At 36.5% G+C, this 24,880-nt stretch overlaps 1 protein-coding gene across 4 annotated transcripts in view; it reads right to left on the bottom strand.

Moving 5' to 3' along the window:
* Positions 1–24,442, bottom strand: part of ZNHIT6 (zinc finger HIT-type containing 6) — an 87,116-nt gene extending 62,674 nt beyond the window's left edge. For all 4 annotated transcript variants that reach the window (XM_072754705.1, XM_072754706.1, XM_026004813.2 and 1 more), the window contains exons 1-5: positions 23,510–24,442; positions 22,293–22,358; positions 22,102–22,208; positions 21,936–22,021; positions 12,226–12,329 (exon numbers count right to left, since the gene is read on the bottom strand). In XM_072754705.1, coding sequence (XP_072610806.1) covers positions 12,226–12,329; positions 21,936–22,021; positions 22,102–22,208; positions 22,293–22,358; positions 23,510–24,159 — 1,013 coding nt within the window. In that variant the 5' untranslated portion in view covers positions 24,160–24,442. The remainder of the gene's footprint in view (positions 1–12,225; positions 12,330–21,935; positions 22,022–22,101; positions 22,209–22,292; positions 22,359–23,509) is intronic.
* Between the last annotated feature and the right edge of the window lie 438 nt (positions 24,443–24,880).

Genomic DNA, 24,880 nt, shown 5'->3' with positions numbered 1-24,880 from the left:
ATTTTGCGGATCTGTAAAAGGTTACTTCTTTACAAGAGAGACATCTAGTGGCTAGCTTCTAAAAAAGGACTGGAGCTCAATTACTAATTCACACTGTTGTTAAAATAATGGACACACTTCTACCATCTTCATACTCTAAGAGAGACCCAGAGATAGACAGAAAAGAACCCTGAGCCAAAAGGAAGCTAAAACCTCAGTTCTAAGCTGACAGAGAGGAATGATAAAAAGGACTGAGTTGCTTAGAAGTTATGTGGAGACAAACTGCGGGAGAAAGAAAGGCCAAAAGTTGGGTTCCTTTCTGGGGATTGGGTGGTTAGTCCACACTAGAGTCCAAGACTGGAGTTAAGCTAAAAATACTATTGGGGAAGGGATCCTTAGTCCAATTTTTTTTTTTTTTCCAGTTGACAAGTCAAAGTGCATTCCTGACCTCACTGTTGAATCCTCAGACCCAAATGCCAGGAAAATAAAACGAGGGGAGTTATGTGACCAAATGAGACTTGTTACTTATCCAGGCACAACCAAAACATCTCCGGGATGAAGATTGATACCTATGGCATCCTGTAGTAAAACACTAAAACAATACTGAAAAAGAGTGGCAATTGTGGATAAAAATGTAGAATTATATATATTTTTTTCAAAGATTCTATTTACAACTCAAAATGTTTAATGGTCCTGCCCACATCTATCAATGCCTTTTAAAATTATTTTAACAAAGTCATTTATTTATTCTTAAAATAAGCATTACATGCAAATGATCTAAAATTGAAAAAGGTATAAAACAGGACATAATTCCCATCCCTGTCCCCTTCCACTCAATTGCCTTCCTTTAGGATAACCACTGTCAGCAGTTTATATAACTTTATTCATTTAGTATTTCTGACAATCATTCCATATTAATACATTAGATCTGCTCCATTCTTTTTCCATTGTAAAAGCATTCCATATTTTAAGTAGTTCTAAATGAATCTAAATTTAGATTCATGCTACTCTTTTGCTATTACAGACAACATTGCACTCAATATCCTTGTACATATTCCATTTTCCATTCATATAGTTTTATCTATCAAATTTCGAGAAGTGGAATTGTTAGGTGAACAAGTCATTATCACATCTTCCTTACCTGCTTCTTTTCCACTACTGACCTTACCTTTGTACTGGGCCAGTGCTGATTTTAAACAATTAGGATATTTTAGAAAAGATAATCTGAAAACCTTCTCAATAGCATACATTAAGAAATCCTGGGGAAAAAAAAAAATCCTTGAGAGGGGTGCCTGGGTGGCTCAATGGTTGAGCACCTGCCTTTGGCTCAGATCATGATACCAGGGTCTTGCCTCTCCCTTGCCTACTATGCCTCTCTCTGTGTGTCTCTCATGAACAAAAAAATAAAATCTTAAAAATTTCTTAAAAAAGAAATCCTGGAGAAATAAACTAAACAGATTGAGCTCATCAGCAATAAGAGATATCTTCAGGAACCAAAAGAGAGCAGGAACTGAAGATCCTGGGAGAATGCTGAATGAAGCTACATCTGCTCTGGAATCCTTTGCAAACCTTGGTACCAAGAGGCTGGGGTGACAAGATCTTGGGCCCACATAGGCTGTAGACATCAAACTGGGGATCACAACATAAAACCAGTGAAAAGTGTAAGCCAGAAAAATCCTGCCCACTAGCAAAGGAAAACAATTAGAAAACTTGTGGACCTCAACTCAGGCTCTTGGGATAAACATAGAGAGGAGAAAGGGAAAAATCTCAAGTGAGAATGCAAAGCTGCTGTTTCCTCAAATTGTTTTGGGGTTCAAATTATTCCTACTACACAGTTCGAAAAACTTAAGACTAAGAAATTAAAGAGGATCATGAATTGGTGCCATGGAGTATCTTGGCATAAGCAAATGCACGCAACCTTCTATGTCAACTTGCATTCACAGATACATTTTAGGGAAAAAACAAAACAAGGAAACCAGCCACCATAATCAAAAGTCTGCAGAAACAGGAGACAGCAATAACAGACTTCCAAGAACTTCTGATACTGGAATTATTTACACAGATAAAAAATGTTCAAATTATTAAACAAAGAGGAACTTAAATATGAGAAAAGAATACAGTTCTATCTAAAAGAGCAGATAGATTTGGGAAAGACAGAGAACTTCTAGAAATGAAAAACAAAACTGAAACAAAGAAATACTCAGTGTATGAGCTAAAGAGAAGATTAATTAGATACAGCTGAGGAGATAGTGACTTGGATGATGTAACTGAATAAATTACCTCAAATGTAGCAAAGACAAACAAAATATTAAAATAATGCCTTAGAACTTCTAGAACTACCATATTCTGAAAGCACAAATCCTAAGGAAGATAAATTTGAAAAATCAAAGGCCCTTATACTGCAACACAGAACTTCAAAGACAAAAGTGAATACCTGAAAAGCAAATGAATGGAAAAAAAAAAAAAAAAGACTATATAAAAGAGTGTTCTCAAAAGGTACAAATGTCCTATATAATAAATAAGTCACAGGGACATAAGGTACAGCATGGTAACTAGTTAAAAATATTGTATTACTTATCTGAAAGTGGTTAAGACAGTAGACCTCAAAAGTTCTCAATACAGAAAAAAATTTCCCCTTCTTTCTTAACTATGTGAGGTGATGTATGTTAACTAGACCTGTGATAATCATTTCACAATGTATATAAATATTGAATCATTATGTTGTACACTTGAAACTAATGTTATGTTTGTTAATTATACCTCAATTAAAAAATAATTTAAGGGGATCCTTGGGTGGCTTAGCGGTTTAGTGCCTGCCTTTGGCCCAGGGCATGATCCTGGAGACCCGGGATCGAGTCCCACGTCGGGCTCCCTGCATGGAGCCTGCTTCTCCCTCTGCCTGTGTCTCTGCCTCTCTCTCTCTCTCTGTGTCTTTCATGAATAAATAAATAAAATCTTTTAAAATAAATAATAATTTAAAAAAGTGTTCCCAAAAGTGGTAAAAAAATAAGACAAGGGAATAAATAACTGAATGGAATACTGAAATAAAATGTCATGATATTTCATATTCAGCTAAACTATCATTCAAAAGCAAGGTGAAGCTTACATGATTCCATATATGGAATTTTAAATAAGGCAAAACTCATCACCAAGGGAAAAATATACAACAGGATGTCACTGGGGAAGAGAGGAGCAAATAAGGAAAGACCTTTCTGGGGTGATGGTAATATTCTATATATTCATAGGGACTATGTTATACAGATGTAGGCATACCTTGGAGATAATCATAGGTGCAGTTCCAGACCACTATAATGAAAGTAAATATTGCAACAAAGCCAGTGAAATTAATTTTTTAGTTTCCCAGTGCATAAAAAGTTATTTTTACACTATACTGTAGTCTGTTAAGTGTGCAATAGTATCACGTCTAAAAAAAATGTACAGGGCAGCCCGGGTGGCTCAGCGGTGTAGCGCCGCCTTCAGCCCAGGGCCTGATCCTGGAGACCCGGGATGGAGTCCCACATCAGGCTCCCTGTATGGAGCCTGCTTCTCCCTCTGCCTGTGTCTCTGCCTCTCTCTCTGTGTGTCTCTCATGAATAAATAGATAAAATCTTAAAAAAAAAAAGATCTTTAAAAAATATGTACATACCTTAATTTAAAAATATTGCAAAAAAAAAAAAATGCTAACCATCATCTGAGCTTTTAGTGAGTCATAATGTTTTTGCTAGGGGAAGGTCCTGCCTCAGTACTGAGGGCTGCTGACGACAGGGTGGCAATTTTTAAAAATAAGATAACAATCAAGTTTGCTCCACCAACTGATTCTTTCACACATGATTTCTCTGTAGCATGTGATACTGTTTAATAGCACTTAACCCATAAAATTTCCTTCAAAATTGAGGTCAGTCATCTCAAACCCTACCACTGCTTTATCAACTAAGTTTAGATAACATACTAAATCTTTTGTTGTCATTTCAACAGTCTTCCAGCATCTACACCAGGAGTAGATTCCATCTCAGGAAACCACTATTTTTGTTCATCCATAAGAAGCAGCTCCTCATCCGGTAAAGTTTTACTGAGATTGCAGCCCATTATCAATTACCAATTGTTCAGGCTCCACTGCTACTTCTGGTTCTCTTGCTGCTTCCAGCACATCTGTAGTTACTTCCCTCACAAATGTCTTAAACCCCTCAACGTACTCTATGAGGGCTGGAGTTACTTCTTCTAAAACATTCCTGTGAATGTTGATATTCTGACTTTCCCCATGAATCACAAATGTTCTTCATGGCATCCAGAATGGTGAATCCCTTTCCAGGTTTTCAATGGACTCTGCCCAAGTCCATCAGAGGAATCAATATTTTTGGTAGCTACAGACTTATGAAATGTATTAAATAGTAAGACTTGAAGGTCAAAATGACTCCCTGACCCCATGGGCTGCAGAATGGATGTTGTGGTAAAAGGCATGAAAACAACATTCATCTACTGTCTAGCTCCATCAGCTCTTTTGTCCACTTGAACACTTAGAAGGTCACTGTAGGGGTTATTAATTGGCCTAATTGCAATATTGTATTACAGGGAACAGGAGACCTGAAGAGAAGGAGAAAGATAGGGAATGGCCAGTTGGTGGAACAGTCAGAATCCACACTTTTATCAATTAAATTCACTATTTTATATGAGTGCCTTTCGTGGCACCCCAAAACAATTGTAGTAATAACATCAAAGATCAATCATAGATTACTGTAAGAAATATAATAATGAAAAAGTTTGAAATATTGCAACAATTACCAAAAGGTGACACAGAGACATGAAGCAAGCAAAAATGGCACCAAAAGATTTGCTTGATGTAAGGCTGCCACAAACCTCCAAATTGTGAAAAAAAGAGTATCTGCAAAGCACAATAAAATGAAGTGTGACAGAAAAAGGTATGCCTACATATGTATTTGTCAACAAGTGTACTTTTACGATTTGTGCATTTCATTGCATGAAAATTTTATACCAATAGGAAAAGCGAGCTTCCTATCTTTCAGACAACTGTTTAAACTCGGTTTCTCCTTTCACTGAACATACTGATGTTATTTCATGATAATTCTACAGCTTAATTGTTTTTGTTTAATGGCTACCTAGAATTCCACCTTGCGAAGATACTATCAATTTAACTTGGTCCCATACTAATGAACACTTGAGGTTGTTGCCACTTTTTACACTACTAAAAAACAATGCTGGAATATACTGTATCTCTGTAAACTATATGAATACATTCATAGGCTAAATTACTTGAGTATGCATATATAACATTTTGAGAAATATTACCAAATTGCCTTCTAAAATGACCACTAATGTCCATTTTCTTTAATTTTCTTTTTTTTTTAATTATTTATTCATGAGAGACAGAGAGAGAGAGAGAGAGAGAGAGAGAGAGAGAGAGGCAGAGACACTGGCGAAGACGGAGAAGCAGGCTCCATGCAGGGAGCCCAATGTGGGACTTGATCCTGGGTCTCCAGGATCATGACCTGGGCTGAAGGCAGATGCTCAACCGCTGAGCCACCGAGGCGTCCCACTAATGTCTATTTTCAACAACAGTGGAAGAGCAAATTGGCCTGGCTAACCCATACCTTCATCATATTAGATATTATCAATATATACTTATAGGCCATGTATTATATATGTATATAACTTTTGATGACATATATACATGTATCTTTCCATGACCGTCTATTTTTACCCTTTGCTTCTTTTCCTAATTAGGTGCTAGCCTTTTTTCTTATTAATGCATAAACATTTTTTGTCATACATGCTAAAGTTTCTTTTTTTTTTTTTTTTTGGTCTGGTTAGTCTTTTGAGTTGACTAGGGTCTTTTCTTTACCATACAATTTTTAAAATTTTATGTAAGTTATTGTTTTCCTTTATGGCTTTGGATGGGTATTTCTTCCTCTCTTCAAATTATGACGCTGGTATTTTTTATTTCAAGTTTAGGATTTTGATCCACTTGAAGTTCTAGTGAAAAACTCAGCTTTTGGGGCACCTAGGTGGCTCCGTGGTTGAGCATCTGCCTTTGACTCAGGTCATGATCCCCAGGTCCTGGGATGGAGTCCTGAGCAGGCTCCATGCAGGGAGCCTGCTTCTCTCTCTGCCTAGGTCTCTGCCTCTCTTTCTGTGTCTCTCATGAATAAGTAAAATCTTTTTTTAAAAAAGCACCCCCCCGCCCCAAAACCTCAGCTTTTCCCTGACAAATGGCAAGCTGACTCAACCCAACTTATTAATTATCCATATTAATTTGAAATGCTATCTTCATCACATGCTAGAGTACCAGTCTTACACCTGCTTTTTATAAGTTAAGCTACCTGTTGATTTCTATGTCTACACCAAAAAATTTCACTAAAATTTCATAAATTTTAATGAGTCTAGCTTCATTAGTCCTCTTTTTCAGGTTTTTCCTGATGCTTCTTCTATGTTTATTCTTCAAAATGAACTTAAATCATTTTATCATAAACTCTTTCCTTCTTCTCAAAAAAAAATTTCTCAAATCAAAAGAAAACTAGTATTTTGATTAGGATCACATCAGATCATTCACTTAAGAAATGTTATTTCCATAATACTGAATCTCCTTAGAACAGGTACTTTTTTCCATTTGTTCCAATCTTTTAAGTTATTTGGCAGAGTGTAGGTTTTCTTTATACAGATCTTTCATATTTCTTCCAGTTTTTAAATTAGCCCTGGGTGAAAGTGAACATAAGTTATACATCCCACAAAGAGATAAGGTAAAGGAATTACCTCTGAAAGAGTCACTATTTTAAGGAAGTCATCTGGGATCTGCTCCAAAGTAAACAGGTAAACTTTCTATTGGACACATTTCCTTATCAGGCTCCTCTATTTTTTGAGAGAGAATGTTAATCTTTCTTTGGCTCAACTTGTTTTTAGTATAAGCATCCCTTAACTTTTCTTTGTTCATTAAAGTTACCCATTAGGACATTCCTACAAATTTACAGTCCTCTAAAATTCATCACTATTATACATTAAAAAAAAATTTTTTTTAAAGATTTTATTTACTTATTCATGAGAGACACAGTGAGAGAGAGAGAGAGAGGCAGAGACACAAGCAAAGGGAGAAGCAGGCTCCACACAGGGAGCCCGATGTGGGACCCAATCCCGGGTCTCTAGGATCATGCTCTGGGCTGAAGGCGGCGCTAAACCACTGCGCCACCCAGGCTGCCCCATTTAAAATTTTTTTATTTTTTATAAAGAAAGAACATGAGTGGGGGGGGGGGCGGGGGGAGAAGAGAGAGAATCTTATGTAGGCTCCAGCCCAGCATGGAGCCCAACACACAGCTCAATCTCATGACCTTGAGATAGTGACCTGAGCCAAAATCAGGAGTCACACACTTAACTGAGCAAGCCACCAGGTGTCTCACTATTAAATGCATTTTTGACCCCACAAAAAATTGTGGTATACCCAACTTTGACTATAAAATGAAAATTACACTTCCTATTCTTAGAAAAATTTACACATCACACAGTTTTACATATGAGATTTACTGGATTCACACCCATACCAGTCAAAACCTCCTGCCATGAAGGATGCCTGGATTTACAATGGACCTATGTTTCTAAAGTAGCTATTGCACCTACTGTATAACCTACTGATAGTTCTACAGAGGTAACTCAGGCACAGCATTAGTCACACTTCACATGAGAGTATTTATATATATAGATGCTTTTAAGCTTTGTATTTTGAAATAATTTCAGATTTCACAGAAAAGTTACAAAAACAGCATAAAGAATTCTTCACTATTAAAACATTACCATTGGAACATTTAATTTTAAACAAGTTCAATTTGGGTTTTTGACTATATTTTAGCTCAAGCTGCTTAAAAAAGCAGATGACCAATTTAATACCAAGGCAGTTATAACAATCATCTTAGTACAAAGGACCGAAATCTCATGTGAAGTTAGAAAATCCCCAAATACCTGAAATTGAAAGTTTTTTCATTAAACCTTTGCCAGCAAAACCTGCCTGAGCCCGTTCACAATCATTATTTACCCATTATAATGTACACATTTGCAGGTTTCACTGCAGACATAGTATTGTTTGATTATATAATGCTGCTCCAGACCTCCTAAAGGTGAATACAGTAAATTTAGCATATCTCCAAGGATTTCAAATAAGAGAAGCAGACCTTGAATTGTCATTGTATATTATTTACTAAAGGCCAGGTACTACTATAGGTATAATTTCATTCAATCCTCTCAAATAGTAAATTTGATCTTGCCAAAGGTCACCTAGTATGTACTAAATGACAGAGGTAATATTCAAATTCAAATTTATCCAACTCACAGCAGTAATCATTTTTGAAAGTAGGAAAAAAGTACTGAAAATGAGCCTTTTAGAAACAGAATAGTGGGGCATGGGAAGTGAAAATAATCGTTTGAAAAGATTTAGTATCCCTCTCTTCCCTCTTTTCAGCAATCATCTTAAATAACAACACATCATCTAATTACACTAAATCATAAAATAACACTTAAAATCATTAAAACCTAGTCATTTTCATATGAATGGTTAAGAAAACATGAGTATCCTGAAGAAGGTACTTCTAAATTTTTTTCCCCCAAGTACAGAACCTTATATATTTATCTTGCTACTTATATATACCATCTTTTAGCAATCAAAATTTTTTGCAATCCTGATTTTACTATAAAATTCAAGAAGTATGTTTTCTGCATCAATCTAAATCAATGATTCTCAAATAGGGGTGATTTTGCCTCTCCCTTCTGCCCCTACTCCAGGGAACATCTGATAATGTCTGGAGACATTTCTTGTTCCCATAAGAGAAATGGGTGGGTAGGGGTGTGTGTGTGTGTGTGTGTGTGTGTGTGTGTGTGTGTGTGTCTGTGTGTGTGTCTGTGTCTGCGTGTGTTACTAACATCTAGTGGGCAGAGGCAAGGGATGCTACTAAACATCCTAAAATGCAAATAACCCCCCCACAACAAAGAATTGTCTTGCTCAAAATGTCAAAAGGGCCAAGATGAGAAATCATGAACTAAATCACTGATGAAAATGCTGAACAAGAATGAACAAAATATTGGGACATACTAAAGACATTTCCAAGCTGATTATCAATTAACTAACCAGCAATATTCTCAATATTCAGTATGGCTTTCATCTAACTGAGAACTCACCTTAGTGCTTTATTAATCTAACATCTAAATACAGACATTTTAAATTCAGTTAGTAGCAAAACCATTTTCATTTAAAAGTAATAATGGGCAATTTAACAACAAACAAATGGAAAAATTTAGTTACATAGAACTTTGAATTATTTTTTTCACTGAACTGACCCCTGAAATGCTTCTATGAATGAAAGATCTTACAGATTAGATTAAGTCAAACTTCACACTTTTAACTTTTAAGGTGTCACTCTGAAACATGTAGTCAAATATTACATACCTCAGTAGAAATTAAATAAAAAGCAAATTTTAAAAACTGTCATTTCAACCTTTCAAGTTACCATCTTTTTTTTTATAGCATCATTTTTTTGTGTGTGTGTTATATAGCATCATTTTTTTAAAGAAAAAACTCACTATTAGTGAGATGTTTAAACAGGTATTCTCATATACTACAAATGGAAATGAAAACTGGTTTAGTCCCAGTTTATTATTACATCTCACACTTTGCAGATGAGGAAACTGAGGCAAAAACAAGTTAGGTGGTTTAGCTTAGTATCACATAGCTAGGAAGAGGCTGATCATAAATCTGAACACAGGCATCCTGGCTCCAGTTTGTGCTCTTAAACTACTCCACCTTACTATCTCTATGTTGTAGAGAATTTTTTACAACTATTTAAAATGCATCAAAAATGACTGTAAGACCAAATTAAAGGAAACAGGCTGGTGAAAAGATTCCCTATGTATGGAATAGAATAAGATGAGCTATAAACAGGCATATCTTACAAGAAAAAATTCAAGAGCTCATTCTTTCCAATAACGAGATACACAAAAGTTTAATTATATTCAATTAAAGTGCAAGTATAACTATAATAGGCACTCTCGTACTTTTCCGATGAAGATATAATGTGGAACTTTTTTGTGGAGGACAATTTGGAGTTTTTCTCAAAATTTTAAATGCATGTAGTCTCTGATCCAGTAATTCTACATTCTAGAGACTGTATAGAAAGTCATGTAAGCACACAAAAAATTTTATTTAATGTGATGTTTATTATGACATTATTTCTAATAATTAAAAACTAGAAATAAGCTAAATGTTCATGAATATGGGAATAATTAAATAAAGTATAGCAGGCATAGCTAGAATATACTACGTCGAAATAAGGCAGATTTGCATTAACAAGTAAAAAGTTCGGATGCAAAAAGTATTCTTTTATTCATAAAAAATTAGAAACATATAACTTGAAAAAAGTCATGTAACTTTGTATATACTCTTAGGTATTTAATATTATGTTTTATTTTACTAATGGAAAAAAGAAGAAAACATCATTAGAAGCAAACATGAAGGGCAGCCCAGGGTGGCGCAGCAGTTTGGCGCCTGCCTTTGGCCCAGGGCGCGATCCTGGAGACCCGGGATCGAATCCCATGTCAGGCTCCCTGCATGGAGCCTGCTTCTCCCTCTGCCTATGTCTCTGCCTCTCTCTCTCTCTCTGTGACTATCATAAATAAAAAATTAAAAAAAAAATAAATAAATAAAAAAAAAAAAGCAAACATGCAGTGTTATCAGTGGTCATCTCTATATAATGGAATTACAGGTGCTATTTTTTCCTTTAAACTTTTTTTATCATGAGGATATATTATTTTCACAGTTGCTATATACACTGATTTCTTCCTAACTCCAGTTAGTGGTTAGGTAAACTATTATATTAAAGGTCACAATTCTATACAATACTATTATTAGCTCCATTTTATGGATGTGAAAATAGCTAAGAAATGGACTCTAAAGCCTATTATGAACTATGCTGCTAATCTCCTCATGTGAAAACACTAAAAAATTATTTAAAAACCCAACTCCAAATAACTCTAAATTCATAAGCAAAAGGCATAATGCAAAGAGTCCAATTTGCTACTTCAGAGATCTCAGTGTTCCAAAATAACCAAGTATAAATTTGGGTTCTAAACCCAAGAAATATACTGTTTATTTTTGGAAAAAAAAAACTTCCCATATACATTCATCTATCTAGAGACCCCCAAAATTTTACATTTGAGGGTGTATACTTTCTAACACTAAGAACTAAGCTCTGATGACAATGTGAATGGTTTCCTTCATAACACAGGAATATATTTTATATTTGAGAATACATAAACCGTTATCTTAAATGTCAAATAAATTATGTCTTTTCAAATCTGTCAGTTTCAAAATGCACAATGGAATCATCTCATATATGATAAATGAAAAATTTTACTTTATTTCTGGAAGCTACCCAGGAAAAAGGAAAACCACTTTTACAAATATTTGTCATGAAACATAAAACAAATGGATAACACCACCTTCTAATATAACATTTTCTGAAAAGGTGGAAAGTTTATTAGAATAATAATAATTCTGATGGTTCTGCCTTTTCAGTTTATGAAATGATAAAAGTATCTTAGTTAATCTACTACAACCCTTACGTCCTATAGATGAGGCCCAGAGAAAGTCATCTGCTCAAGGCCTTGCAGTTACTAAGAGGTTGAAGGATAACTCAGGATTTTTTTACTCTAAATCAACAATCCTGACATTTGAAAAGTATCTAATCATTTAGTAGGCTACTTACAGTATTTTGGGATCCTGTTCTCTTCAGTACTAATGGAACCTTTCAGACCTAGCACTCACAGAAAGGAGCAGACTAATCTCTATTATCTGTACTCACAGATTTACTACAGAGTAAATGTTTTCCAAGCTTCCCTCTTTCTCAACACTGGTTTTCAAGTGAAATATTATTAGAACCCCAAAGAAATTATTATAAAAGCCAAACTGCTCCAGTCAAAGCTGTAAGCTTTGAAATACTTCCATGGTTTCTTAGGTCTCAGATATACAAATATATACACTTACCAAATAAGCTGAAAATTTTATTAGTCACATGACATAAAATTGGTGTAAGTTTCTAAATACTTATTTTCAATTTGTGCAATTATCCTGGCATAGACCAATAACAAAAAGTTCACACACTACACTGTGGGTAACAATGCTTTATAGCAAACCAAACCTTAAAAGATGTTCTTGATCAAATCAGAATACCCAATATACTAAGAATGAAGTTAGAAACTTACTTCTTATCAAAAAATGTTGAATTTTCTTTCCTCTTGGTGAATCCATTAGGTAGAAGTTTTAAGTTAATACCTTGTTTTCTGGCACGATTTTTCATAAAGTACATCTAACAACCAAAAATAAGACAAATTAATTTTAAAATGGCTTACATTTCAGAAGTGAGTAAAACAATATTTGGAAATATAATAGTTAAGATTTATTGAGTACCTACATTTCACAACTGTACTAAACAGCAATATTTCACTTAATCCTCACAATATTATCAGATAGATACTATTACTACACCCAATATAGGAATGAAAGTTAATGAGATGCCAACATTATGCAGCTATTTCTGAGACACAGCCTGTATTCAAACTCAGGTATGTCTAATTCTATAGTCTGTCTTTTTAACCATATGCTCTAAGCCAAAGGAGGATTTAATGGGATTTTTAAAAATATAGGACACTTGGCAATTCATAGGGGATACCTGTACAGTTCCTTTCCTTTTACTAAAGAGTTTATGTCATACTTAGCTGTATAAATGCCTGCTTTAATTATAAGACAGGTAGTTCACTCAGGGGAGGAACCACGGCATTACTTAGTACAAGGCCCAAATTAGAGTAGCCATTGTTGCAGACTATACAAAATGGGCTATGTGAATAATCTGATCTGTTTCTCCACTGACCATCTATCTGGGTTGGTTGAGATAAACTAGTCAACTCCAGACAGTAGTGAAGCAAGTAATATCATCAAGACTTCTTTGATCACTGAAATAGCAAAGTATAAATGCAAGGTTTTGGTTAAGCGAATGAGAGTCTAGAATTTGCAATGCAAAGAGTCAGATAATTATATCATAAGCCAAAGGAAAGGATGAGTACGTTATCACTTGTTAAGAAGGGAAATAATTTAAGAAATTACAACCAATTTTATAACTTATGGGATTTTGGTTTTAGTAATAGCAATGATTATAAGGACCAACCCTCCCACTGAACACATCTAACAATGCCAGGTAGTAGGGGAAAAACATATATGTAATAAAATATATGTAAACATCACCTTAAAAGCATTGAAGAGCTGGGAAGAAAAAAAAAAAAAAACCAGGAAAATAGAGGCCAATCTTTAATGAGAAGTGAAAATTTGGAAAGGTAAGCAAAGCAATGAAGCCACTTTTGCAAATTCTGGCAAATATAGGCTTTCCCTTTCAGCAGCCATCTCAGCAACAAGGTCAGACTTAAGACCCTATAATCTTCTAGAAACCCCTCCTCAAATGAATATCAGTCACAGAATATGCCTAATAATAATAAGATAAGGGTGAATCAGAGATAAACCCTGCCCCCAGAGCATGTGAGGAAATTTATATTGGAATGACTGTAACAGAGGGGAAAAAGGAAAAAAAATTCATTAGAAGCTGTGGCCATGGGCAGCCCAGGTGGCTCAGCGGTTTAAATGTGCCCACCTTCAGTCCAGGGCGTGATCCCCAAAACCCAGGATCAAGCCCCATGTTGGGCTCCCTGCATGGCGCTTGCTTCTCCCTCTGCCTCTGCCTCTCTCTCTCTCTCTGTGTGTCTCTATGAATAAATTAAAAAAAAAAAAAAAAAAAGAAGCTGTGGCCATGGGCCAGTTCTTGCTGAGATTTAATATGATTTGCCTTGCTTGTACAGTCAAGGGAATCTTAAACTTTCAAGTTGGTTTAAGATAGGTCCAGATTGCAATATTCCCTGGCAGAGTAAAAGAAGGCCTGCATCCCACTCTTCAAAAAGTTCTCACAAATAATTTAAGAAAAAAAGTAGTACTCAATAAAAAATAAAAAAGCATAAATAATACAAGAAAACAAATGCCAGTGAACAGGAACCAAAAGAGAAAAAAGAGGTAGCTGAGAATTCTCCATATATTCAGACACTAAAATGATCACACACAGGACAACTCTGCAAAATTTGAAAACCTAACAGCTTGGAAATATTTACAGTGAAGAGAAAGTATAAAAACTGACTCAGTAAATTTTTCAAAGAACTAAATAAAACCAGGACATTTCCAGAACACATTACAGAGACAAAAAAGATTAAAAAAAAAATCAGAGACGTTAAAGGATAGGTAAGATATGGGGAGAAGACTTAACTCAGAGTTAATGGTAGTTTTAGAAGAGAGAAGAAACAAGGCAGGGGAATCTTTTAATAGAAATGGGCTGAAAATTTCCAAGAACTGATGGAAGATATGCCAGAGTCAACAAATCTAACAATTTTCAAGTTACGATGAATAAAAAGAAATTTGCATCTTCGTAGTATAGCACAAATGCAGAACTCCAAAGATTTAAAAAGTTGCAAAAATAGTAAAAAAAATTTAGCCAGATTAAAAATGATTTCAAAGGCAACTGTTGCAGATGACTGCAACAACAATGGAAACTGTAAGATGCTGAAACTCAAATTCTAAACCCAGAATTCCATTGAGATAAATCATTTCAGAGTGAAGAATGACAAATAAATAGAAAAACAAAACAAAACAAAACAAAGAGACGGTGGCAACCAGCAAATCTTTTCTAAAGGAAATTGTAAAGGATGTGCTTGAAGCAGGAGAAAAGTAATCTCTCAATTGTAAGAGTTAAGATGGTAACGAGGGATCCCTGGGTGGTGCAGCGGTTTGGCGCCTGCCTTTGGCCCAGGGCACGATCCTGGAGACCAGGGATCGAATCCCACGTCGGGCTCCCGGTGCATGGAGCCTGCTTCTCCCTCTGCCTGTGTCTCTGCCTCTCTCTCTATCTCTCTGTGACTATCATAAATAAATAAAAATTAAAAAAAAAAAGATTAAAAAAAAAATAAGATGGTAACGGAATTAAGAGCAAAGAAAGTAGAGCCTAGGTGTCCATCGAAAGATGAATGGATAAAGAAGATGTGGTTTATGTATACAATGGAATATTACTCAGCCATTAGAAATGACAAATACCCATCATTTGCTTCAACGTGGATGGAACTGCAGGGTATTATGCTGAGTGAAGTAAGTCAATCGGAGAAGGACAAACATTATATGTTCTCATTCATTTGGGGAATATAAATAATAGTGAAAGGGAATAGAAGGGAAGGGAGAAGAAATGTGTGGGAAATATCAGAAAGGGAGACAGAACATAAAGACTTCTAACTCTGGGAAACGAACTAGGGGTGGTGGAAGGGGGGGGCGGTGAATGGGTGACGGGCACTGAGGGGGGCACATGATGGGATGAGTACTGGGTGTTATTCTGTATGTTGGCAAATTGAACACCAATAAAAAACAAATTTATTAAAAAAAAAGAAAGAAAGTAGAAATATAAACTCAAAGGGCACCTGGGTGGCTCAGTTGGTTGTGTGTGACTTTGGCTCATGATCTTGGGGTCTTGGGATCTAGCCTGGTGTTGGGCTCCACACTCAAAAGGGAGTCTGCTTCTGCCTCTCCCTCTTTCCCTGCTCTTCGCCCTGCTTGTGCACACACACTCTCTCTCAAATAAATAAAATCTTGAAAAAAAAAAAAAAGATAAACTCAAAGAGTGACTGAAAAAAAACAGTAATTACTATATGGAGATTTTTTTAAAAAGCCAATTTAAAGAACTGAAAACAATACATCAGTATAGGGTTAAATGGAATTTAAGGTAACTGCTGGTAAACTGTTATCTCCCTGCCACTTACCTTGATAAATAAATTCTTTTGGAATGTAGCCCCACCCATTTTTGTTTATATATTGTTTATGACTGCTTTCTTGATACAACAGCAGAGTTGAATAGTTGTGACAGAAACCATATGGCCTGGAAAAAATACTGACTATTTGACCCTTTACAGAAAAAGTTTGCCAACTCCTGTTCTAAGGTTGTTTGCATTGTCTAGGCACAGAGTTCAGGTGGTACTTAACTTTAGATAATGGTAAATTAAGCATGCATGTTGTATTATCTAGCTTAGCCAATGTAAGGATAGAAAAAGGGTGTATAACTTCTAAATGATAAAGAGAAAAATTCAAATGATTAAAAAAAAAAAAAAAAAAAAACAGCCCAAAGGCAAGAAGAAAAAAATTGGGCCAAAGAGCAAAAATGATGTGACAATTTAAAGTCAAACGTACAGGTAATTTTATAAAATATAAATGAACTTAATGATTTAGTTAAAAGTTACAGATTGTAAGATGGAAGAAAAACTGAAAGCCAGCTATCTACAACATAAGGATACAGAAAGGCCTTAAATAAGTAAAAAACAGACCATGCAAATAATTGATACAGCTTTATTATTATTAGTCAAAGTACACAAAAAGCCAGAGACAAGGAGGGTCAGCTCATAATGCCAAAGGTTAAATACACCAACGAGAAGTATTTCCTGAGGTGTGCATTTAATAATTTAGCCTTAAAACATATAAAGCAAAACAAACTCCCACAAGGGAAACAAACAGGTCTGTTTGATTTTATCTACTGGGGAATGTTAACATACTTCTCTTTGAAACTTATAGAAGAAATACACGCAAACAGTAACATTATAAACAATTTAAACAACATAGTTAATAAACCTGACCTAAAAAGGGTATACAGAGTACTATATTCAGCAACTGCAGAATATTCTTATTTTCAAGCAGAGACCATTACAAAACTTGACCATATATACTGGGCCACAAATACAAGTACTTGATGTATTTTAGAGGAATGAACTTAAGAGTATGTTCTCTGACCGCACTGCAATTAAACTAAACTAAAAAAGAAAGATACAACAAAAGTCAAGGGGATAGGATACAATAACAAACTAGAAAAAACACATAACAGCAACTAATCTAGGGGAAAAAAAGCACAAATAACCAATATCACAAATATCACAAATGAAATCACTACAACTCCCAGAAAGATCTAAAGGAGAGGTTTATGAAGAACTTTATGCCAATAAATTAAAAAATTTAGGTCCAATGGACAAATTCTTAGAAAAATGTAATCTAGAAATAGTAACTCAAGAAGACACAGAAAACCTGCAGAATCCCACAAAAAGTAAAGACTATACCTTAGTAGCCCAAATTTTAAGCCCATACTGGTTTCTTAACAACTTGGGAGTTAGGTAAAACTTTTACCAAGGAGGAAGTAATTCTAACATTAGTGAATGCATCCAAGAATAAAATGGGAACATTCCCAAATAATTTTATGAAACTAGAGTCATAATGATATGGAAAACTGAGAAAAAAAAAAAGAATAAAAAAAAAAGGAAAACTGAGAATACTAAAAATGAAAATTAAAGGTTAATCTCACTCATAAAGAGAAATACAAAATGAATGCATGGATAAGGTGGACACACACATATAATTCAAATGAATTCCACAGAGTAGAAAAAGCATGATATGATAATAACACACATGCAAGTTAAGCTTAAATTAGAAAACCAATTAAAAAGATTTTTCATACTAGAAAATTATAGATTAAAAGAACAAAAATGAAATAATCAAATACAGAAAAAGTATTTAATAAAATATAACCACCATTCATGATAAAATCTGAGAGCAAATTAGGACTAGAATTTTCATAATCTAGGTATCAAATTATATCTTAAAGAAATTTAAGAGCAAACATCATGGTGCAGTCTTGGAAGTTTTTCTTCCATGACCAGAGTTATAAGACAAAGATGTACAGATGAGTTAATGTAGCAGGCCTGAGACTGTTATCTTTGGGTGGTTTTGTTTGCAAAGTTGTCTCTTGGCAAGTGCCTGGAAATTTGAATAAGTGGTAAATGGTTTCCTAAACTGACTTTTCCTAAAACAATTAAGTGTGGTCCACTGTGCCTGAATTGTTTGTATAAACCATATGGTTTTATTTGCTTTCCTTCTGGGAGTCTGGAATTTGGCACTTGCTGGACAGAGGGTGCTTCTGTGATCAGTCCCCCCAAAAAACCCTGGGTAGTGAATTTTTAACGAGCTTGTCTAGCAGACAATACTACACATGTGTTATCGCAGGAGGAATTAACTGCATACTGTGTAACTCCAAATGGAGAGGATTTGTGGAAGCTTGCAACTGGATTCCTACAGGCTATGCTCCTTTTCTTTTTGCTAATTTTGCTCTGTATTCTTTCACTGTAAAAAATTTCAGCCATGAGTACAACTGGATGTTGAGTCATGTGACTCCATCTAGCAAATGAGAGCTAGGGGAGGACTTGAGACTTACAACATAAATATCTACTATCATCATTGGTACTAACCCTGGATGGTAAGTCCTAACTATTCCAATAAGAAAAAAAGAATAAGGATAGAAAGATAAAAACAAATTGTGACAAATTGTTAATAGAGGAAATCTCAAGGAATCTGTAGATAAAGCACAGGTGTAGATTTTAATTCTGTAAAATGCAGATTAGAATACCATAAAATAAATAACAAAAATCTCATTACTAAATAACAGCAAAAACATTAAAAAAAAGAAATGCTATTTAAAAAAAGCATGAAAAAATAAAGTGCCTGGGAATAAATCTAACAAAAAATGTATATGATCTCTACTGAGAAAATTATAGAGATACCAAAGATAGTAAATAAATGCAGAGATTTCAAGATTTAAAGCTGTAAAGAGGTCCAATCACCTAATTTACTCTATAAAATAAATGCAACCCCAATTAAAATTCCCAGGTGGGGAAATGGGATTGTAGAATCAACAGGCCGATTCCTCATATTTGTATAGAATTACAAAGAGCCATATCCACACTAGAGTATAGCCATACTCCAGAAAATGAACAAAGTCAAAGGAATTAGTCTAGGAGACAGTGAGTTGCAGTAAAAAAACTACAATAGAGAGTGTTTAGTATTGGTGTGGATAGACAAGTAGACCAACAGAATAGAATAGAAACTGACCCAAGAATATATGGATGCCTGATATATTACAAAGGCAGTCCTGTAGGGCAGTAAAGAAAGGATGAACTTTGGAGCTAAGAAAGTGCATTATCCATTAATTAAAATTAAATGGGATCTCTGCTTCATTTGATATACAAAAATTAATCTCAGGTAGTTTACAGATATAAATGTGAGATGCAACACTATAAAGCTTTTAGAAAATAATTATGAGAATAGCTTCATAACTTCAAAGTCGGAAAGAATTTCTTTATAAACATATAAACTACTAATTATAATGGAAACATATGATAAATTTAACTATATTAAAATTAAGAACATCTATTCATTAAAGACACTACAGAGAGTGAAAAGCAAGCCACAGAATGGTAGAAGCTATTTATAACACAATCAACTACCAACAGGCATTTAAGAAATATAAGAATTCCTACAAACCAGTAAGAAAAAGGAAGTTGACCAGTAAAAAGATGAGCAGGAGACAAACTTTTCTACAAAATGAAATCCAAATGGCCAATAAAATATATGAAAGATGTTCAATCTTATTAGAAATCCGAGAACTGCAAATTAAAAACCCCAAAATAACTACAAAGCCATAAAACTGACAAAAATTTTTATTTTTTAAGATTTTATTTATTTATTCATGAGAGAGAGAGAGAGAGAAAGGCAGAGACACAGGCAGAGGGAGAAGCAGGCTCCATGCAGGGAGCCTGATGAGGGACTCGATCCCGGGTCTCCAGGATCAAGTCCTGGGCTGAAGGCAGCGCTAAACTGCAGAATCATCCGGGGATCCCCCAAACTGATAAAAATTTTAAAACTGACCAAATCAAGTTTGGAGAAGATGTGACAATAGGTACACACAATATTGGGAATCTAAACTAGTGTAACTACTTCAGAAAATATTTTGGTTACATCTAGTAAAGTTGAAGATGTGCATATCCCACAACAGAGTAATTCCATTGCTAGGTATAAATCCTAGAAAAAACATGTGTGGACAAAAACCACAATTCATAAACAAAAGTACTCACTGCCATACTTTAAGGTTTTGTTGTTGCTGTTATTACAGAAAACTCCAGTCCATGGACCAAAGAATGGATAAATAAATGATACAGGTCTTAAACTAGAAACCATTCAGAAGAATGATCAGGGAATGGCACAAGGCAGAAATTTTTGAGAAGATGATAATGTTCTCTTTCCAGACCTAAGTGGTAGTTACATGGATTGGTTCACTTTATGATTATTCATTAAACAGTGTTCTTTATATTTTATGCTTTTTTAATATGCATGAAATACTTCATGATAAAAACAAAAAAATTAAAAATTTATCTTTTAAGCAGAATTGTAATTATGCTTAATTATCCTTAATTAAGCTTCAGAAAAACATGCATGGTAATCTTTCTTTCAGATATGTGAAATGTCAAGTTGGTACCAGTAGTAACAATAAAATAAGGTGTTAAAATTAAGTGCTAAAATTCTGCAACTCCAATGCTAAAATGGTCTTTGAAAAAGGCACATAATTTCATGACATGATTTAAAACACTCTTAAAGAATTTCTAGAATAGCAGTTGCAAAATATTTCCAATATGTAAGTTTTAATTTTGCATACTGTTTATGGAATGCAAAAGGGATGAAAGAGTATGAAAATTAAGTGTATTAAATAAGTAGGAAATATCAGAAAGGGAGACAGAACATAAAGACTCCTAACTCTGGGAAACGAACTAGGGGTGGTGGAAGGGGAGGTGGGTGGGGGTTGGGGGTGACTGGGTGGTGGGCACTGAGGGGGGCACTTGACGGGATGAGCACTGGGTATTATTCTGTATGTTGACAAATTGAACGCCAATAAAAAATAAATTTATTAAAAAAATAATAAATAAATAAGTAAGTAAGTAAGTAAGTAAATAAAACAGCCGGGACGCCCAGGTGGCTCAGCGGTTTAGTGCCTGCCTTCGGCCCAGGGCGTGATCCTGGAGTCCTGGGATCAAATCCCACATTGGGCTCCCTGCATGGAGCCTGCTTCTCCCTCTGCCTGTGTCTCTGCCTCTCTCTCTCTCTCTCTGTGTGTGTGTGTGTGTCTCTGTCTCTCATGAATAAATAAATTAAAAATCTAAATAAATAAATAAATAAAATAGCAAGTCCTGTTAGTTCTTCCTTCAAAATTAGAATCTAAACACTTCTAATAATTTAACAGCATTATCCAAGCCACCATCATTTTTCACTTGAACCACAGCAAAAGTTTTTTAACTATCCTCCCTTTCAATCTTCTACTCTTGCCCACTAAAGCTCATTTTTCAGACAGCAGCAAGAGTGATCTTTCAAAAAGCAAATGTGCTCAAAACCCTCTCATGGCTTCCATTTTCACTCAGAATACGTTAGGAGTCCTCACCAGTTTCTCTAACCTCATGTTGAATATTCTTCTCTTTATGCAATTATACTTCAGTCACCACGTCCCCATTTTAATCCTCAAACACACCAACCTTACTCCTAACACAGTCTTTACTTCTGTTTTTGTCACTACCTAGAACAGTCTTCCTCCAAAGGTTCACATGGCTGCCTCTTTCTCATTCAGATCATTGCTTAAATGTCATCTCTCAGAGAAACTTCTCCTGACTACTGTATTGAAGATACTCATAACCTCCTCCCAAAAAACACCATTTTCATTTTCTTTAATCTCCTGTGCTTGCTTTATTTTCCACATGCACTAAACTCTATCTGAAATTATCTTTGTTCCTCTACTCATCTCCTGTCTTTCCCCACACAATACAAGCTCCATGAGAAGAACTTTGTTTTGGTCACTGATGTACCCCTAGTAACTGGAATAGCTCTGGATCATGGTAGCTGCTCACCACGTATTCGGTGAAAAAAAAAAATGAATGTAACTGATAAAAAAGAATTTTAACTGGAAGTGATGGAAAAAATAAATACTTACGTGTTTATTGCTTATTGGTCTTTTTAAGAAAGCATCTCTAGAAATGTGGTCTGCTGTTCTTGCCACATCTTCCAAAAACCGATAATCTAAAAATTTCAAAATAGAAAAATAAATGACATATTCCAGTGGCCAGGAAGATCAATCCGCTATGCCTAAAATGACTTACCACTTAGGAGATTCATCTCAGTAAACTGTTGTATGGAAACATATGCAGTCTTATCTCGAACTCCATTACATGTCAGTTCTGCTTTGTGTTTCTTCACACAGGGCAAACTGAAGAGACAAAGAGGAGGTACTTTTATACTGAGGTACAATGGGAACAGACATGGGTAGTAAGGTAGGAAATTACATATATACCTGCAGGAATATCGCATACAACGTGGACATTTGTACTTGGCTTCTTCTGTACCACAAGTTTCACACCTACAAAAGCCCACAGGAAACTTAATAAATTATCAAATATTAATTCTACTCATTTATCTATAATCTTTAACGCTGAGTCCATTACTCATCACCAACAATTTAAAGACATGTAGTCAGTGAATAAGGTATATGCAAGTAACTCTGATAAAATACTTGATAGTTGTCAAAGATCCTTAGAAAACTCTCCTCTAGGAAACTGTCTCCAAACGACATTTACAATATTACAAGATTGTTAGTACTACATAACCCAAGAAAACATGTAATAAGTTTTAAATCTCGCTTTTGACTTCTTTTGCTATTGCGATCACAGAATGAGACTGCTCACTACTATTTTAACTTGTGATTCCTGGCAGTCTGTTAATGATTGTGTTTGTACGTGTGCGCACGTGCGCACATAACCAGAGGTCCAATCCGTGAATTCAAATACCTTAAAGGCACACACACCACAATAAAGTAGGAGACCAGGTTAAATACGTTTTATCAGCGGCATCTCTTCTTATCTCCACACCCAACCTGAAATGAGCATTAAAATAATCTGGATATTCTCTTACCCATCATCTGTCTCCAATTGCTCTTCTAGGAGCTTAGGACTGACAACCAAACTACAGCCATTTCTTTTTGGCCCAGTCTGTTCTAGACAGGAAGAGTCCCAAGAATGTGACCACTCTTCTATTTCCTATGCTGTCACATGATCACAAAGTAAAGGAGATTAACTATAAAGCAATAAACATTCACAGTATCCATAGAGGAAGTAGACAGCTGGGTGAGTTCAAGTGCATATCTAATTTTAACGATCCACGGTATCCCTGTTAGTTTAGTAGACTTTTCTTTATGCCTATCCTCTTTTAAAGAATATTGAGTCAAGAGCATATTAAGTCAAACCAGAATCTGGTCCAAGAGTTTTCTAGTCCCCAGAATTTTCTGACTTGGCCGTTGTGCACTGGCCACTTACAGCCTGACGTATTTTCCCTGAATGTGTTGTTCTCTGACAAAACCCTGCCCTCCCCCCCCCACCACCAACACGCTGGCTCCAGAGACCCAAGATGGCACTTATTTTTCAGTATTTGACACCCGGCTGCTAGATTTCCTTCATCCCAGACAACAGAGGACTCCACGCCTCTATTTTCCCAATGAATCTCTTCCTGTCCTACCTGGACATGGCCAGTTTCCGTTTGAAACCCGCGGGGGGATTTATCCGAGGCTCCTCTTTCACCTTCGCATCATCCATCACTTCTTCCTTTGGGAGATACTTCTCTTCCTTTACACTCACTTCATCCATCATTTCCTCCTTTTTTATGTTCTGAGTAACAAACGCTTCCTCTTTTATCTCCAAATTCTCTTTCTTCTCTTCCTTCACATCGAGCCAGTCCAACACCTCTTCCTTCACCTTCACTTTCTCTTCTTTTACCTCTGCTTCACTCCCCTTCTCTTCTTTCACCTCAAAACTCCTATCCATCTCCTGCTTCACCTCCGATACGCCTGGTTTCTCCTCTTTCACCTCAGGCGCGTCCTCCGCCTCCTGCTTTACCCACCGGCCTTCTTCCATTTCCGACCAATCCAGAACTTCTTGCTTCACAACCGTTAGGTCCACTCGCATCGCCTCGGCCTTCTGTCCACTCCTTTCCCCGTCCTCCGCCTTCTCCACTCCTGCCAGTCCGTTCCCCGCTCCCACGCTGCCAACTTCCGTCACTGCGGTGCCGCCGACTCTCTCCCCTTCGGACGCCAGCCTCAGCCGCGCCCCCTCAGCTCCACTCTGCAGACCTCCTGCCAAAGTCCCCTCATCTTCAACAGCAATATCCATCAGCCCACGACCCCCCGGTCTCCGCTGCCACTCTGTCCTTCAGTGTGGCTTGTCCACGCCAAAAGGAACGAATTCCGGGCCGGAACACCCACAGTCACCCACGTGCGGCGCCGAAAATCGCCAAGCTGCGAACGCCGGCCCGCCGCTCTCGTTCCAAGTAGTCGTAGAGCAACGCTGCCGCGCCTCGCCACTTTACGACTCGGAGAGCCCTTTACGGCCCTGCAGCAGTCGGGCCCAGAGGCTCCCAGAGAACCGGCGTGAGGCCACGCCCACTGAGAGAGTCACTTCCGGGGCGGGGCTTCGCTCTACCCATCCCCGGGGAGGCGGTGTCCGCCCGCTTTCCCCGCCCCCAAACCGTGCGCGGCCACGCTCCTCGGTAGAGAGGGAGGGAAGGGGCGGGGCAGCAGGGCTCTGGCCGCGTGGGCCCGGGAGGACCTCGCCAGGTCTTTAGGCACCGTTACTCTTTTTTCTCTCTCTCTTTTTTATTTATTTATTTATTTATTTATTTATTTATTTTAAATTTATGATAGTCAGAGAGAGAGGCAGAGACACAGGCAGAGGGAGAAGCAGGCTCCATGCAGGGAGCCCGACGTGGGACTCGATCTCGTGACCCCGGGGTCACGCCCTGGGCTGCAGGCGGCGCTAAACCGCTGAGCCACCAGCGGTGCCCCTGGGCCCCGTCACTCTTGTATGACAATGGAAGAAACACTTGAAAGAAAGA

The sequence above is a fragment of the Vulpes vulpes genome, chromosome 3 (assembly GCF_048418805.1).
Source record: "Vulpes vulpes isolate BD-2025 chromosome 3, VulVul3, whole genome shotgun sequence".
NCBI classification, from domain to species: Eukaryota; Metazoa; Chordata; class Mammalia; order Carnivora; family Canidae; genus Vulpes; species Vulpes vulpes.
Note: the sequence above shows the minus strand (reverse complement) of the source record. Positions and strands in the feature narration are given on the sequence as shown.